We start from the raw sequence: 16,536 nt of genomic DNA, 5'->3' as shown, positions 1-16,536 counted from the left end.
ATCTGCTTGGCTATTGAGTTCAAATAAGACAAATTCCGGCTGACCCTGAGAGAATTGCTTTTCCTAGTTTTACAAAGGAAGCCGAGCAACTTGGTATATCCCAGTCTGCGCCTGTTTCTCAGTCATACCTCTTCTTTCTTTAGCTCTTATATAAAACTTAGAAGGAAGAATTTCTGCCTCCAGAACTTTCTCTAAACTGCTCAGAATATCAGGCTCTGATTCTTATCAAAGTTTGCATCTGATTGGACCCAGAATATAATTTGTCACATGTTTTCAAAGAAAAATATTTTGATCCATTCAATTTATTAACTGTGTGTCTCAAAGCATATGCCAGTTTCAGCTTAATGAATTATAGACATGTGATTCTCAGCTTGTTTTGATCACTGCCTTATATTGGGATCACCCAAATGCAAACTCTGAGACAGGATTACAGAGCAATTTTGGAAGGAGGTAAAGGAACCACTGGTAGGTGACAGGGAGATGAAACATGCAAGGGAAAGCTACCAATAAATTTTACCTATCAAGCCAGTTACAACCATGGGCAATCGAAGCTTAGTCCTCCTGGGGAAAACACTGGGGGCCACTGTAGTACATGCCCTGTGGTTAAGCCATCGGATAAATAAGGGAGGGCCACTTCTGGAAATAGTTAATTCCCTGCATCTGCTGCACAGGTGGGCAAAGAGGCTTTGGCATCAGTGAAGTGAAAAAATGCAGGAGCTGGCCCTTTGGGTGGGTGGGCACTGAAATGATAGGAGAAAAATATGGAGAAAGCCTTGTCAAGGTCTGTTAACAGCTATTGGGATATTGCGGCACTCTGGTAATAGATGCCATGAGAAACCTCAGAATTTGCTGACATGACAGGCCTTTCTTGAACATTTCCCTGTAAATAAGAATGGGTCAGATGCTACCATATTAATAGATTAGGTAACAATACCCAACGGTGTAAAATAGAAAAATCTTCAGGTCCCCTGTGTCATTAACTTTCATATCATTTATGTTAATTAGATGCTTGCCCCCCATAGAGTGCTTACACATATAACCATTTTTCTACAATACATGACTTGGCTTTACCATTACAAACTTAGGAATGGACTGAATAATTAGTTTTGATATCTACTGCCAGAAGGAAAGGCTATGAATTCATCAAAGTTATCATTTTTTGTAAACATAACCCCAACATTTTAATAAGTTGTTACTAATAACATCATACCAATTTACCCACTCTCTGAGACATGTTCTTGCACCTAGCTTATTTTAAAAGGCACAACAGACCAGGCACTGTGGCTCACGACTGTAATCCCAGCACTTTAGGAGGCCAAGGCAAGCAGATCATTTGAAGTTAGGAGTGCAAGACCAGCCTGGCCAACGTAGTGAAACCCCGTCTGTACTAAAAATACAAAAATTAGCTGGGCATGGTGGTGGGCACCTGTAGTCCCAGCTACTTGGGAGGCTGAGGCAGGAGAATCGCTTGAACCCGGGAGGCGGAGGTTGCAGGGAGTCGTGATCATGCCATTGCACTCTGACCTGGGCGACAAGAGCAAAACTCCATTTTTTTGATGTTGTTATTGTTTTTTGTTTTGTTTCGTTTTTAAGGCACAACAAAAAAAATTACATTATATTGCCATTAGTTGGGTATGAAAATAATTAAATAACAAATGTTGAATTAATGTGTGATGCACAGAAGTCAGCACAGCAGCAAACAGAAACTTGTTCAGCACATGAATAAATGTAGTTCTTTATACTCACATGGTTCTAAAACCCATCTTTGCATTGACAGTCTATAAGAGAACTGACACCCTCGATTACAGCAAATTGCTTATCAAATTCTCACCACTCCAAACAGAACTACTTTTTCCAAATTGCTCATTGGTGTGATAGCACCTCTTTGAATGACAATATGACTACATTTTGTGAGATTGTAAAATGTGTCTCAGCCAATTATCTTACATGCATTTTAGGAAAAGATGAGCTATGTAAAAATTTAGACTTAACTAATTTTTAGTTAGAGCTGTAGGATAAAGAAAAAATGGTTTATTTTTACATAAACATTTTTCAAAGATTTGAAAAATAGAGTCCAAAAAAGGGATTCTAAAGTTGGGACAAGAATGTATCTTTCTTCACATTAAAAAAAAAAAAAATCATAGTAGCAGTAGAAATGTACTCCCAGAACTCTGTGAGATTGATAAATTTAAAAAAAGTATAAAAGATCACCTGATAGATGAAATCAAACGTATGGAAAGATTCTGAACCTGCTGAACTCAAGAACAAGTGTTGTTCTCTGGCAGGATAAATGTAATTTTTCCTTCTCCTAGAGCAAAAATGTTTTATCAAATATTCCTGCAGTTTAGGCGAAGGGCGTGTCAAAATATCTATTCATCTTTGCTCTCTGTTCATGACCAGTGAATAATTTTTGGACTGCTACCTTGACTGCTAGGGCAAGCAGAGCAAGCAGAGGGCATCCTTTGCAGAGAGGATATGAACTTCAAAGTTATTGCCCATGAAAAGAGCTATTACTCACTGCAAATTAATAAATTCATATTTTGCTTTATACATCATCTTCTATAAACTTGACTGTTGAGAATTCATCACCAAGAAAACTAATCTGCTTTCAGTATAAAGACAAAAATAAACACGAGACTGGAAAACTGGAATATAAGACTTGCAGTGGGGAAACTCAAGACAAGTGACATAATTAATAGGTTTTATTATTAATGGAACTCAATCCTCCTTAGAAAAATCCTGGAAGCCTTCTGGTTGGTCTTCTTTTACCAACACTTTTATCAAAAGCCTAAAAGCCTTCCTTTTACAACATTATGGTTTGTGAAGTAAGGATAATGAATTCTTTTTTAAGATGAATAATATATTTAATAGTCATGAAAGTCAAAATAAAACTTAAAAATCAATATAATATCAAATTTCAAATACAGGGAGACAATTATCACAAATTATGCATTATGAACCAGAGTAGCAAACAAAAAAAGGAAAATCATATTTAATGACTATCACTAAATATTAGATATTAATATGTGGAAAAAATCAAGTCAGATCTATACCCCATACTATAGGTTTTAGTGAACAGGTAAAATATGTAAACACTCACTAGAAATTCTGAAAAGTGGAACACACTAAAAGAGAAGAAATTATGTGCTATTTTCTTTACATAAAAGTATCTAATTTAATCTCCCAAAATTCACTAGGGAGCGAAATAAGGAAATTGTAATTTAGAGAGCTAAGTTGTAGAAAAAAAACCAAGTTAATTGTTTTGGAATTTGGAGCAGATCTAAATTTGTATACGTTTTAATATGCCTCAGTGACATAGTACATTTACTTTAATTATAAATAGGGATATAATTAGATAACTATTGACAAACTAGAAGCCATAATTAGGAATAAATAAGCTAAAAATATATATATTTTAGCTTCTACAAAGAGGAAACTGCCAAAGATGATAAAAATGAAGACATTGAGAATGTGCAGTAAATGATATCAGAGTCAAGACATTCTTACTTTACTCAGCTCTGTGAAACCAACAAATAATAAATAAAATAAAAATGGAAAATAACCCATCTTCACAAAGAGCCTAAAAATGGTTATTAACCCCTCTGCCCCAAAAACACACACAACACAAATAATGTCTACTAAATACAGTAAAATTTGTATCCAAATTACTAACATTTAGAACTAGTTAATTTTCCTTCAGCTCTCTTTCAGAGTTGCTATTGTCTGAATGTTCATGTCCTCTCAAAATTAATACGTTGGATTCCTAATCCCCAAGGTGATGGTATTAGGAGTTGGGACCTTTGAGAAGTGATTAGCTCATGAAGGTGGAGCCCTCATTAATGTTATTAATGTCTATATAAAGTAAGCTTGCTTCATCACATTACCTGACTTCAAATTATACTATAAGGCTACAGCAACCAAAACAGCATGGGTCTGGTACAGAAATAGATACATAGATCAATGGAAAAGAACAGAGAACTCAGAAATAAAGCCATACACCTACAGCCATCTGCTCTTTGACAAAGCTGACAAAAATAAGCAATGGGGAAAGGATTTTCTATTCAATAAATGATGCTGAGGTAGCTGGCTAGCCATATGCAGATGAATGAAACTGGACCCCTATCTTTCATCATATACAAAAATCAACTCAAGATGGATTAAAGATTTAAATGTAAGACTTCAAACTATAAGAACACTAGAAGAAAACCTAGCAAATGCCATTCTGGACATCGGGCTTGGCAAAAAATTTATGGCTAAGTCTTCAAAAGCAATTGCAGCAAAAACAAAAATTGACAAGTGGAACCTAATTAAACTAAAGAGCTTCTGAATAGTGAAAGAAACTATCAACAGAGTAAACAGACAACCTACAGAATGAGAGAAAATATTGGCAAACTATGCATCCAACAATGTCTAATTTTCAGAATCTCTAAGGAACTTAAACAATTGAACAAGCAAAAACCAAATAACTGCATTAAAAAATGGGCAAAAGACATGAATGGACCCTTCTCAAAAGAAGACATACAAGCGACCAACAAACACATGAATAAATGCTCCACATCACTAATCATCAGAGAAATGCAAATCAAAATCACAATGAGATACCATCCCAAACCAGTCAGAATGGCTTTTATTAAAAAGTTTAGAAAAAAAACAAAAACAGTCGCTGGTGAGGCTGCAGGGAAAAGGGAAAGCTTATACGCCGTTGGTGGGAATGTAAATTAGTTCAGCCATTGTGAAAAGCAGTTTGGAGATTTCTCAAAGAATTTAAAACAGAACCTCCATTCAACCCTACAATCTCATCCAAAAGAAAATAACTCATTCTACCAAAAAGACACAACGCACTTGTATGTTCGTCACAGCACTACTCACCGTAGTAAAACACAGAATCAACCTAGGTGCCTATTAATGGTGGACAAAGTGGGATACCTATACACCATGAAATACTACACAGCCCTAAAAAAGAATGAAATTATGTTCTTTGCAGCAACGTGGATGCAGCTGGAGGCGATTATGCTAAGTGAATTAATTCAGGAACAGAAAACCAAATACCACATGTTCTCACTTATAAGTGGGATCTAAACATTGACACTCATAAACATAAAGATGGCAACAGTAGGCACTGGACACTACTAGAGTGGGGAGGGAGGCAAAGGTGCAAGGACTGAAAAACTAACTACTGAGTACTATACTCAGACCTGGATGATGGAATCAACCATACCCCAAAACTTAGCATCACACAATGTACCCATGTAACAACATGTACACCCTAAATCTAAAATTAAAGTTCAAATTATTTTTAAAAAAGAAAATGCAACTTTAAATTACAATGAGATACCACTACGTGCTTAATAGAATGGCTAAAATTAAAAAGTCTGCCATACCAAGTACTGGTGGGCAAGTAAAATGATATCTCAAGTTTGGAAAACAGTTTGACAGTTTCTTAAAATGTTGAACGTGCATCTACACCATGAGCCAGACATTCTACTCCCAGGTATTTACCCAAGAGAAATGAATATATATAAATCTGTACCAAAGATGTGTACACAAATTTTTATAGCAACTCTATTTCGGGTAGCCCCAAGTTGATAACAATGCAAATGTTCATCAACAGATGAACAAATTTAAAAACTTGTACTATACTTATACAATTAAATATTACTTAGCAATAAAAAACAAATGAACTATGGATGCACAAAACTGAGTATGAATTGCAAAATAATTGTGCTCACAAATGTCAAACAAAAAATGAACACACTGTGTAACCCCATACGTAAAAAATAAACTATACTTTAATAAATACATAACATAATATATAATTCCATAAAATGTGAATTAATCTCTAGTGATAGAAAACATATTAGTGTTGCCTGGGTAGGGTAGGAAGGAAGGATTATAAAGTTGCATGGGGAGACTTTTAGGGATAATGGATATGTCCATTATCTTGGTTGTAATGAACCTGGATGGAAAACTCCTAAACAAAATAGTCACAAACTGAATCCAGGAATATATCAAAAATACTAGTGACCAAATTTGTATTTATTACCAACAATGCAACATCAGGTTAACATTAGAAAATCTATCCGTGTAATATACACAGTAGTAGATTCAGAAAAAATATATCATCTTCCCAATATATATGACATGTTTGCTAAAATCCAGCATGTTCTTATGATAAACATTCTTAGCAAATTATGAGCAGGATATTTTCTTAACCTCATACACAATTTCTATAAAATCAATAAAACAAATATAATACCCGATAGTGGAATATTAAAGGTTTTCTCTTTGAAATACAGAAATAACAATGATGTTCACTATCACAGCTTCATTTAACATGGCATTGATGGTTCAAAAAGTAGGAGGGAAAGGTTATAGAGACTGGAAGAAAAAGAAAACTATCATTATTGTCAGATTAAATGATTGCGTAGTCAAAACTCCAAAAGAATCTTTGGAAATATCATTCAAATTTAAAATACGGGTTTAACAAAATTACTGGACACAAAAATCAACTGGTTCAAATCAATTGCATTTCTATCTGCAAGAAAATGTAATTAACAAAATATAACATTTCTACTAGCATCAAATAAATCTCAAGTACCAAACAGTAAGTATTTAAAATGTCTCTAAGACCTTGACACTGAAAAATAATTAAACTGTATTAAATAAACCTTAAAAAAGAGATATTTTCTGTTTATGTATTCTAATACTTGAGCCAAAAATGAAATTTGCTAATTCTTTCCAATTTACTTCAACATATTTTGCAATCCTAATCAAAATCCTAGTTCACTTGTGAAACAGATAGCTGATTTTAAAAAGTACAGGAAATACAATTATCCAAGAATAGCCAAAACACTTGAATGGAGCAAAGTGGGGGAACTTTCTCTATCAGATATTAAGATTTACTACGAAACTATGCAATTAAAGTGAAATTAGCAATGACATAAGAATAGGCAAATAAGTGAAAGGAAAAAAGGGATAGTATGCAACTTAAAAAGATACACACTTTTATGAACACTTATTTTTATTTAAAATTTTAATATTTTTAATATCTTTATTGTATATTATGTATTTTACGCACAGATTTTGACTTACGATAGCTGGTCTTATAAGCAGTGCAAAAAACACACTGTTTTCAATGAATGTGCTAGGACATTAAGGTATCCATATAAAAACAAAGATGAAATTGATCCTATACCATTTACAGAAATCATCTCCAGGTAATATAGAGATGTAAACTTGCAAGGCAATATATTATAGGTACATTAAAAGCTATCTTAAACAAGACATAAGAGCATTAACTATAAAAGAAAGAATTGATAAATGAGGACTGAAAATAAGAGTTTCTAGTCATGATAAGAACTCATTAAAAAAATTTAAAAGATGAACCACAGAATGAGTTCAAAATATTTGTAATGCATGTAACCAACAAATAATACATGGATATGCATAACGTAGAGCACTAAAAGTTATTTTTAGCAAAGAGAACACTACAGTTTTAAAAAGAGGAAAACACTTTAACATGATGATATTAAATGTTTATATTGATATTTAATATTAATAACATTAATTAAATATTAATATTAACAATTAATACTAATAACAAAGGAAAAAATCCAAATGACCAATAGACATATGCAAAGATGCCTAACAGCAATAATCAGAGAAATGCAAATGACATATAATACTCATCCTACAAATTGGCTAAAATTTAAAAGTCTAAGAATGCTTTTGATATTGGTGTTGGTGAGCAAAGAAAACTCTCCTTCAATTGCTGATGGGAGCTCAGTTGGTATTCTCTAGCAGGTTAAAAAAACGTTCACTTATGACCCAGAAATTCCACACCTTGATACAACCTAGGGGATTCATGTACATTTGCTGACATAAAGGAGACATGAGGAAGGAAGCAGAGATGATGTGATCGCTGGAAGGAGGACATAAGCCAAAGAATGAAAGCACCCTCTCCAAGCAGGAAATAGCAGGGAGATACATCTATTCCTTAGAACCTCTAGCAGGAACCAACCTTGCCCAAGATTCATTGTGGACTTCAGACCTCCAGAACAGTAAGATAATAAATTTGTGTTGTTTTAAGTCACTAAGTTTGGCATAACGTATTACAAACTTCTGTATTGTAATAAGTTATGACAGATAAACTAATACAGAAAGCAGAATTGTTTATAAAAACCTATCCTGTGCAAAAACATAATCATTATCAATTGCAAAAAAATCCAAACAAATTCAAAAGAAAAAAACAAGTGAATTGTGACACATATGACAGAAGCTCATTTCTCTCATATACAAAAGTATATGAAAGAACCAGTATTAAAGACATCAGCAGCCCAGTGGAAAACCAGGAAAAAAGAAATAAATATTTCAAATAAAAAGAAATATAAATAACCAATATCTCTCCCCGGCCCCTGGCCCACCCCATGAAGAGATGCTAATCTTATTCACATTAGAAAAATGTTCTTGACTGGGTGCCGTGGCTCACGCCTGTAATCCCAGCACTTTGGGAGGCAGAGGCAGGCAGATCACTTGAAGTCAGGAGTTCAAGACCAGCCTGACCAACATGGTGAAACTCGATCTTTACTAAAAATACAAAAAATTAGCCAGATGTGGTGGCAGGTGCCTGTAATCCCAGCTACTCAAGAGGCTGAGGCAAGAGAATCGCTGGAACCTAGGAGATGGAGGTTGCAGTGAGCCGAGATTGCACCACTGCACTCCAGCCTGTGTGACAGAGGGAGACTCTGTCTCAAAAAAAGAAAAAAGAAAAATGTTCTTGTCTACTGGTGCCATCTCTCCCTGGGCCACCCACAGGGCCAGGTGATTACCCTGATTCAGTAATTCTTCAACTTCAGCCTGCCGCCCCAGAATTACCTAAAGAGCATGTTAAGAATGAATAATTCTAGATCTCATCCCCAAAGATTCTGATTCACTAAATTTGGGGCCAGGAAATTTTCTGCATTTTCTACATAATGGCCCAAGAAATATATTTCAAAAAATACTGCCTACCTTTCGACCTTCCTATTGCTGGATTTCTTCTTCAGACATCCTGAGCTGACCAGATTCCATAGTCAAGGCTGCCAGATATATAACTAACAGCATCAAAGGTTAATCATGTACATGATACAACTTTGTTATTTAAGAGGGGCACTGCCAGTGTCACTGAAGAAGTCAGAGTGACATCTAAGTCATTATCACGCTGTAGAATGGCTGCCACTGTAGTCATCGGGAGGCAGGAGGTAAACTAAGATGATATTTCCAAGATAAGTATGTAGCAAGTATGCAATAAGTATGTAAGTAATACACTTTATTTAATATAAAGTTAGAAGCCTTGCTATTCTGTCTCCACTTATTTGGAATATATCCTATATCTGTGAAGTCGCAGAGATAATCAACAAGGCATCTCTGTCAGGATGTAAGTATGATTTTAGGGCATAAACTAACATAATCTTTATGGAAATAACATAACTAGGAAACTGATGTTTAATCTCTATGATTTCTAACACTCACTAAATAACCTGGTTGGCCGGCCCCTTGTTGCCATACATAAATTGCCTTAATGAGGGGACAAAATGTTTATCTTCAGTGTGGTAGGTGAACAGACATGTATTCACAGCAATTACTCTAGGTCAAAACCTTGACAAGCCTTGTTTACCTTTTGTCCCCTGCTCCCCAGGCCCAGACTAATTGAAAACCCTTTGCTTGTGTCAGCTCTAGAAACAACTTGTGCTGCATTTGACCAACACACTTTAGGACCATAAATATTTTTTAAATTTCCTTTCCCCTAACTCCTGCTTTCAAGAAATAGAATTGTCCTTGGATACTTGAATAATATCCAGTAGTAACCCTAGACTAGAATAATTTGATGGAAAAGTTTGCCCTAATGTCATTTCCACAATATCTTTGCCTGTATAAATTACATTTCTGTTTTTCAAAGAGAACTTGTATTGGTACATATTGAATTCTTTGCCTTCTGTAGCATTGATTTGAAAAGTACGTGTGTTAAAGCTCTCACTATATTCTACACAGATGTGATGTGGAGAATAAAGGTATCTTGCTACTTTATACAACATTACAGAAGCATAAGAACAATAATTAAATATCAATAGCATCCCTGAAAGTCAATGTACGGTTTCATCTGAGCAAATGAAATGTCACTGGTTTGACATCAAAAATAAATACTATAAAAAACTTGCTAAAAAATATTCTGCTCATAGAACCAACATTTTAGTAAACTCTAAAGTATGGGAAAGTCTTTTAAAGCTAATAGTGTTAAACCATCAATTATTTTGCCTTTATATACATAGCTAATAATGAAAAGTGGTTTGGTATTTATATAAATACCAAAAGTGGTTTGGTATTTATATAAATACCAAAAGTGGTTTGGTATTTATATAAGACTTTGAAAGAGGAGATGGAATTCTTGCCTATCTTTGGCCCTAATAAACTGTACAGCCTCTCTGGACTATCACTATCACATGGGTAGGAGAGAGGGAGGATAGGAGAGATTGGATTATATGATCTCTGTGGTTATCTTTAAGCATTAATGTTTTGTGCTCTGTTTCTATAATGACTGATACCTTCAAGAGAAACAGAAGTAGCTACTCTTTATCTACACAAGCTCAGAACCATAACCAAGTTTTGTCTTTGAGAATTCCACTGTAAAATCATCCCGTGTGGGAAACAGTAGCTCACACCTGTAATCTCAGCACTTTAGGAGGCCAAGGCAGGAGGATTACTTAAGCCCAAGAGTTTGAGACCAGCCTGGACATTATAGCAAGACCTTGTCTCTACAAAATATTTTAAAAATTAGCCAAGTGTGATGATATGCACGTGTAAACCCAAGTGCTTGAGAGGCTGAGGTGGGAGGATCGCTTGAACTCAGGAGGCAGAGGTTGCCGTGAGCTGTGATCGGACCACTACTGCACTCCAGCCTGGGAAACAGAGCAAGACTCTGTCTCCAAAAAAAATTTAAAACAAAAGATCATTCCCACAAATCTCCAAGGAGTAAATAGAAATGAAATGATGGGGCTTCAGGTAGTCACTCCTTAGTTATTGAAGAATCTTCTAAATATGCTCATGATTATAATCTGTATTCAAATTCTGGATACCACTGAAATCAGGAGTTTCAAATGGAGAAAGCTAGAGGTACCCACATAAATGATCTAGTACCTATTTCTATTGCTTCCTGTTTCTTTTCTTTAAAACCCATCCTATAAATAGCATTCAAGTAGACAGAAAATCTTATATTTCTGAAGAAATAATCTATAGTGTAAACAAACGGTAGAAATCTTTGTGAAATATCTCCTTCAAACACAACAATAGACAGGAATGTTGTTTTTCCCTTGTGAAAAGCAATGTCACATAAGGACCTAGTGTTGTTTCATTAATTATCTTAGGCAAGTTAAATTATCTAATTCAACATGACATGAAATAATGCAAAAATAAATTACTTTATCTGTCTTCCAAAAATGCTAAAACTACTTTTCTCAAAAAAGTAAGCAATACTTAGAATATATTCTATTACCAGGGTCAACCTTGTTTCTGAATTACAGTGATGGGATAGTGAAGACAGGAAACAGTCTCCCTTTGAAATTCTCCAACCAACATGTATTATCTATAAATCAGAGAACAGTTAACTGCATTTTCTTTTAAGTTTATTGATGTTGCTGCCAGCCTGCAATTTTTGCATCAGGATATTCCTATAACCTGTGTCAAACCCATACTAACAAAGGAAAAGGGAGACATGAAAAAACGGAAACAATATTCAAAAATATCCAGATCCCACTCTGGGCTTTTTTTCATTAAATTCTCACATTTCCAACTTCAGTTTCTCTTTGATAAATGTTTGTGATGGTGTAAAAGGTGTTCTTCACCCACACTATGTAGTTTGTATCAGTGGTAATACCATGAGAAGTGAGAATGTTATATTGTAGTTACTTTAAAATGATTTTGTAAATATCATATTTTTTGACTGAATAAGGTTTGACTGAATAAGCAAGAAAGAAAATGCCAAAGTATGGAAACAAACATACTGGTACTAGTTAAATAAGAGTTCCTTCATCTTAACTTTGTTATTCAAGAATATCTTTAAAATTGAGAGTGCAGTTCAACTACAAGACATTTTAAAGAGAGAAGCAAGAATCAACTGAATTGAGACGAGCTTCATTATTCTATCTTTCTTCCTATACCATACTTGAGGCCTGATGACTTTCAACAATGGCCTCTGCTAAAAGTATCATTCCTTGAAGTGGGTTCTGTAGTGGACATGTGTGTGTATGTGTTGTCAGTATATGTAATTTTGCTTTTACAACGTTGGCAGTAAGAAGAAGCCTTCTAATTTTATTCAGCATGATGATAGGCCCTAGCGTTTTAATTATTTTTTATGTTGTGAGTAATTTATTATTCATTGGCTATCTTCCCTATAAATCTTGTCCTAGCTCTGTAAGGTTTTTCTTTGGTGTCCAACAAAGGGTTTCATTGCAATAAGAATCAAGGTGTGTCTAAAATCTTACCCAGAGCCCAAACAATGCCAGTCCTCCAGACCAGCCTGAGAGTTTGGGGTGGGGAAACAGAGTCATTATAGAATATCTTCATCTCTCTGCCCAGAGATCACCAGAGTTATCACCCATGCCCTCCTAAAAGGGTGTCTCGAAGCGTATTTTGCTGTAGAGCAGAATTCGGAACCGAGAAGACAAGGGCTCAAATTGAATCTCACAGGATTTGTATGCAAGAGAAACCCAAAGGAATGGATTGGCTCGTCTTCAGAAACTTTTGCCTTTTGATCGTTCTAGTGGTAAGTAGAATTTAAAGAGGTGGGAAGGAAATGCAGCCTCAAGGTCTTGTCTCTATCAGTGATCGGGCTTTCTACATGGGATTTATTCCATTTTTAATCCCCTTCCTACAAACAGAGTTCTAGAAGTCCAGCCTCTGTTAATTTCAAACAACTCTCTGTGCCTTGAGGAACAAAGTGCCATGGAGAAGCAGGGTGAGAATCCGGCTGAATTAAATTTATATGCCCTCAGAGACATAATCTACTTCACTTTAAGTGCTAGGACTATTTTAAAATTTTTAATTGGAAATAAAATTCATATTCTATGGTCATATAAATAAATCAGATAGATTGCTGTGAAAACTCCCAGCGCAAATGGGTTCTAAATTTGAAGGGAAGTTAATCGAGCCCATTTCTTTTCAACAGCTATTTCCCTATGAGTTTCTTTCAAAGTGGAGGAATGATAGCCATGTTGAAATTACATTGCAACTAATGATGAAATATTTAAGTCATGAAAACTTTTTCCAGTCAGATATTGCTAAAGAAAAATGAAGCCCAGCCATCAAGACGAACCTTTTCTCAAATTATTAATACATTCCTACAGACCAGCAAAGAAATATTTAAATGACTTATTTCTTTACAGTAAACATGGCATTTTGGATATTATATTACTTTCCTCTAACCTTTGGGTGCCCAAGGTGTGACATGATTTCCAGACAGGCAGCATGCATAGCAAGTATCCTACCCTAGAAAGAGATAATTTCAATTCCAAAGAACAGAGTTCCAGTTGGCCAATCACTAAACTATTGCCAATTCAATTAGAAAAGTTTTGTTTAAAGAATTAGTTATACTAGACTAGACTTAAGTCTACTGATGATTAAATGATAGAACAATTCAGTCCAAATAGCTGAGAAAAATAAGTGGGAAGATAAGAGGACAGGATTATTAGGAATTGTACAAATTTTTCAAATTAAGACAAATGCATTATAGTTGGCCACACTTCAATCTCCCAGCAGTATCCACATTAGTGTTACAACCTATGCTTAGAAAATGATTCCCATCCTATTCTTAGGCAAGTGGCAATTATACCAGACTCCTCTGAACATCAGTTGTAAGAAACAGAGAGTAGCTAGGGCTGGGAGAGATGGGAGCACGTCGTTCTCCAGTAGGCACAGTGAGAGCTTCTCTTCTGGAATTCACATATCTAAACTTCAAGAGCAGCGCAGGAGCCAAACACTGCCAAAGGGCACATACCCTGAGCTCAAAAGGGAACGTGAGAACAGTGGTAGAATATTGCATCCTCTGAGTTTAGGAGACAGAATATTAAACAAGACAATTTTTGAAAAATATTCTTAAACTTAAAACACAAGCTAGAAGGGCAATATTCTGTTACAATGATCATGATTTATTTACTGCATAAAATAAATGTTACTAAAAGAAGAGGCAAGAATCGAACTTGGTCTTCAATAGAAATAGTAAGTTATTAGTATATACCTCTTGTTACACTTCTGAATTTTTCATGCTTTGACTCAGATAAACTTTTGGTTTTCTGTAAGTAAAACTGTATGTGTCAAGATTTTAGAGGCCACTTCTGAGCACCAAATCTTGTCCCATTGCCTTCTGCACAGGCATGTTTTATGATAATATTATTTAATTGAAGAGTTGATTACTCTCCTTGATCTTGAAAGAGTATTGTATTTCAGACTCTTGGGACCTTTTTTGGTAGTATTTATTTATTTTCCTGGGTAACACTAGTGTTTTTAATACTTAATTCCTCCTACTCCTCATTGATATTGAAGTCTTTGTGTTTGACATTTCATGGTAATTGTGAAAAAGTTCTTTATGTATTTTTTCTTTATGCATGTATAATAGATCCCTTACCATATCAATCAATAACATCTGGAATTGGGAGGTAGAGACTTCTAGCATGTTTCAAAATTGAAACAAATACAAGAATTGTTTAAGGAGAATCAATATGATGTTACAGATATTATAAGAAAGTAGGCATGCCTACTTGTCTTTAATTTCCTGAACTTGAACTCTGCCCCTTCTTCATTAACTAAATCAAAGACTTTCCGGGGCATCATTGCAGCTTACACTAATGAGGGTGTGGCAGCCTCTCAGAGACTCCCAGGTACTTTGTGTCAGCTACATCTCAACCGCAAAGAGTACTTTAAACAAAGTTCTGACTGGCTAACCAGTAAAAGGTACTCAAAACTCTAGATTACAATAGGCCATTGATTTTATCACGAGTCATTTGGCATTTTCTTCCTAAGGATGCTTATCGTGTTCTTCTCCTATAAAACAGATAAGGGTGGTGCGGGACAATCAACAGTGAATCGAAACTCAGAGGTCCCGGGTTTGAATCACAGCTCCTCTTCAAAGTGGCTGTGTGACTTTGGCAAAAGCACCCACCTTCTCAGGGCTTCCTTTGATCCCATGTGAGAATATATGGTTAGACATGATGTTATTAAGTTGCTTCTACTGTAGAAACTCTGCAATTCTAAAATTATCTCCACTGAATACTTACATAGTAGAAGTTCATTTCTGGCTCATAAATAGTTTTCATAAATTTGGCTGGAGAATCTGAGGATTTAGGTAATGCTACAGATTGTATAAATTTTATAAGGAAGGAATCACTTAAGGCAGGACAGTTATTAGTTAGAAGAGGCCTATATTATATAAAGTTGATAAGGTCATAAAAGACAACCATTTATCAGATAAGAATTTTTCTCTATGTGTGGTGACCATTCATGCTACATATAAGATGTAAACACTTCCATTAAATAGTCTGATTCTTGAAAGTAAAGAAGGTAGGTGGCTAAATATGGCTATTATCTCATTGCAAGTTGAGAGCAGGCATCAAAATTTGAAAACATATTTAAAACTAACTTCGCCACTTATCAATTTAGTTCTCATATGCACTCAAATATGTTATTCTAAAACATGGAACAGAAATTTGTTTTTATTTACTTGTCAGGCAAATTTCCAGAAATATGATGGAGAGAGAAACACCTTATCTGATTTGGTTTGATATTTGTACTAAACAGAATACCCTAGATTGCTTTAAATGATCAGTTTCAGTACTGCTTATTACAGAAAGAACGTACTCATCACCCCAAAGTTTACATCAAAGCAAACATCACCTCTATTATTGTTTTGTTGATATAAGTGGCTAAGGAATTACTAAATGTATTTTAAATCAGTGGATAAGTTTATATTTTTTGCCTTCAAATTCCTGCAGAGTTCATGGTGAGAACCTCATACAAAAAAAGTTCTATATCCCAAGAGATATCTGGTATTACCATGACCTATAACTTAGTATCGTTTTCTCAGGAATATCTACTTATTGACTCGCAGGATAAAAATCCTGCCCTAAAAAGATTTCATGGCCCTTGGGATTCTACGATACTTTTTTGCGTGGGGGAGAGCTTCTGGATCCTGAGTACATAGTCCGATGACTCTTTTCTCGTTCTTAAGTATCCAGGAAGGAGTTCCTTACAGAGCAGCGAAACCGTTGTTTAAGCTGCAGTAATGTTTCCTTCCCTTCCCCAAGTGGGAGCACGGTTGGAATTCCTCACTCGTGGAAAGCAGCTCTGACTACAGGGTGTGTGACAACAGTGCCTAGAGGGAAAACTTCAGACATAACTTGCATGAGAAATGTTTGCCCTTCTTTTCTATGCAGAAAATTACATGGCTTACAAACTAAAACACCATTATTGATACACCTTCAATTATAAACAAAATGGTATAATTAGGCTTGA

At 35.1% G+C, this 16,536-nt stretch overlaps 1 protein-coding gene and 1 long non-coding RNA gene across 3 annotated transcripts in view; one reads left to right on the top strand and one right to left on the bottom strand.

The window, feature by feature from the left end:
- The window catches only part of LOC105468097 (uncharacterized), a 73,850-nt gene that overhangs the window by 14,676 nt on the left and 42,638 nt on the right, over nucleotides 1-16,536 (bottom strand). For both annotated transcript variants that reach the window (XR_011616982.1, XR_011616983.1), the window contains exon 2: nucleotides 9,010-9,077. This is a non-coding gene — a long non-coding RNA (uncharacterized lncRNA). The remainder of the gene's footprint in view (nucleotides 1-9,009; nucleotides 9,078-16,536) is intronic.
- Nucleotides 12,576-16,536, top strand: part of LOC105468103 (desmoglein 4) — a 39,643-nt gene continuing 35,682 nt past the window's right edge. The window contains exon 1 of the mRNA XM_011718080.3: nucleotides 12,576-12,796. Within this exon, the coding sequence (XP_011716382.2) occupies nucleotides 12,728-12,796 (69 nt within the window). The 5' untranslated portion in view covers nucleotides 12,576-12,727. The remainder of the gene's footprint in view (nucleotides 12,797-16,536) is intronic.

This window comes from Macaca nemestrina, chromosome 19, assembly GCF_043159975.1.
Source record: "Macaca nemestrina isolate mMacNem1 chromosome 19, mMacNem.hap1, whole genome shotgun sequence".
Classification (NCBI taxonomy): Eukaryota; Metazoa; Chordata; class Mammalia; order Primates; family Cercopithecidae; genus Macaca; species Macaca nemestrina.
Note: the sequence above shows the minus strand (reverse complement) of the source record. Positions and strands in the feature narration are given on the sequence as shown.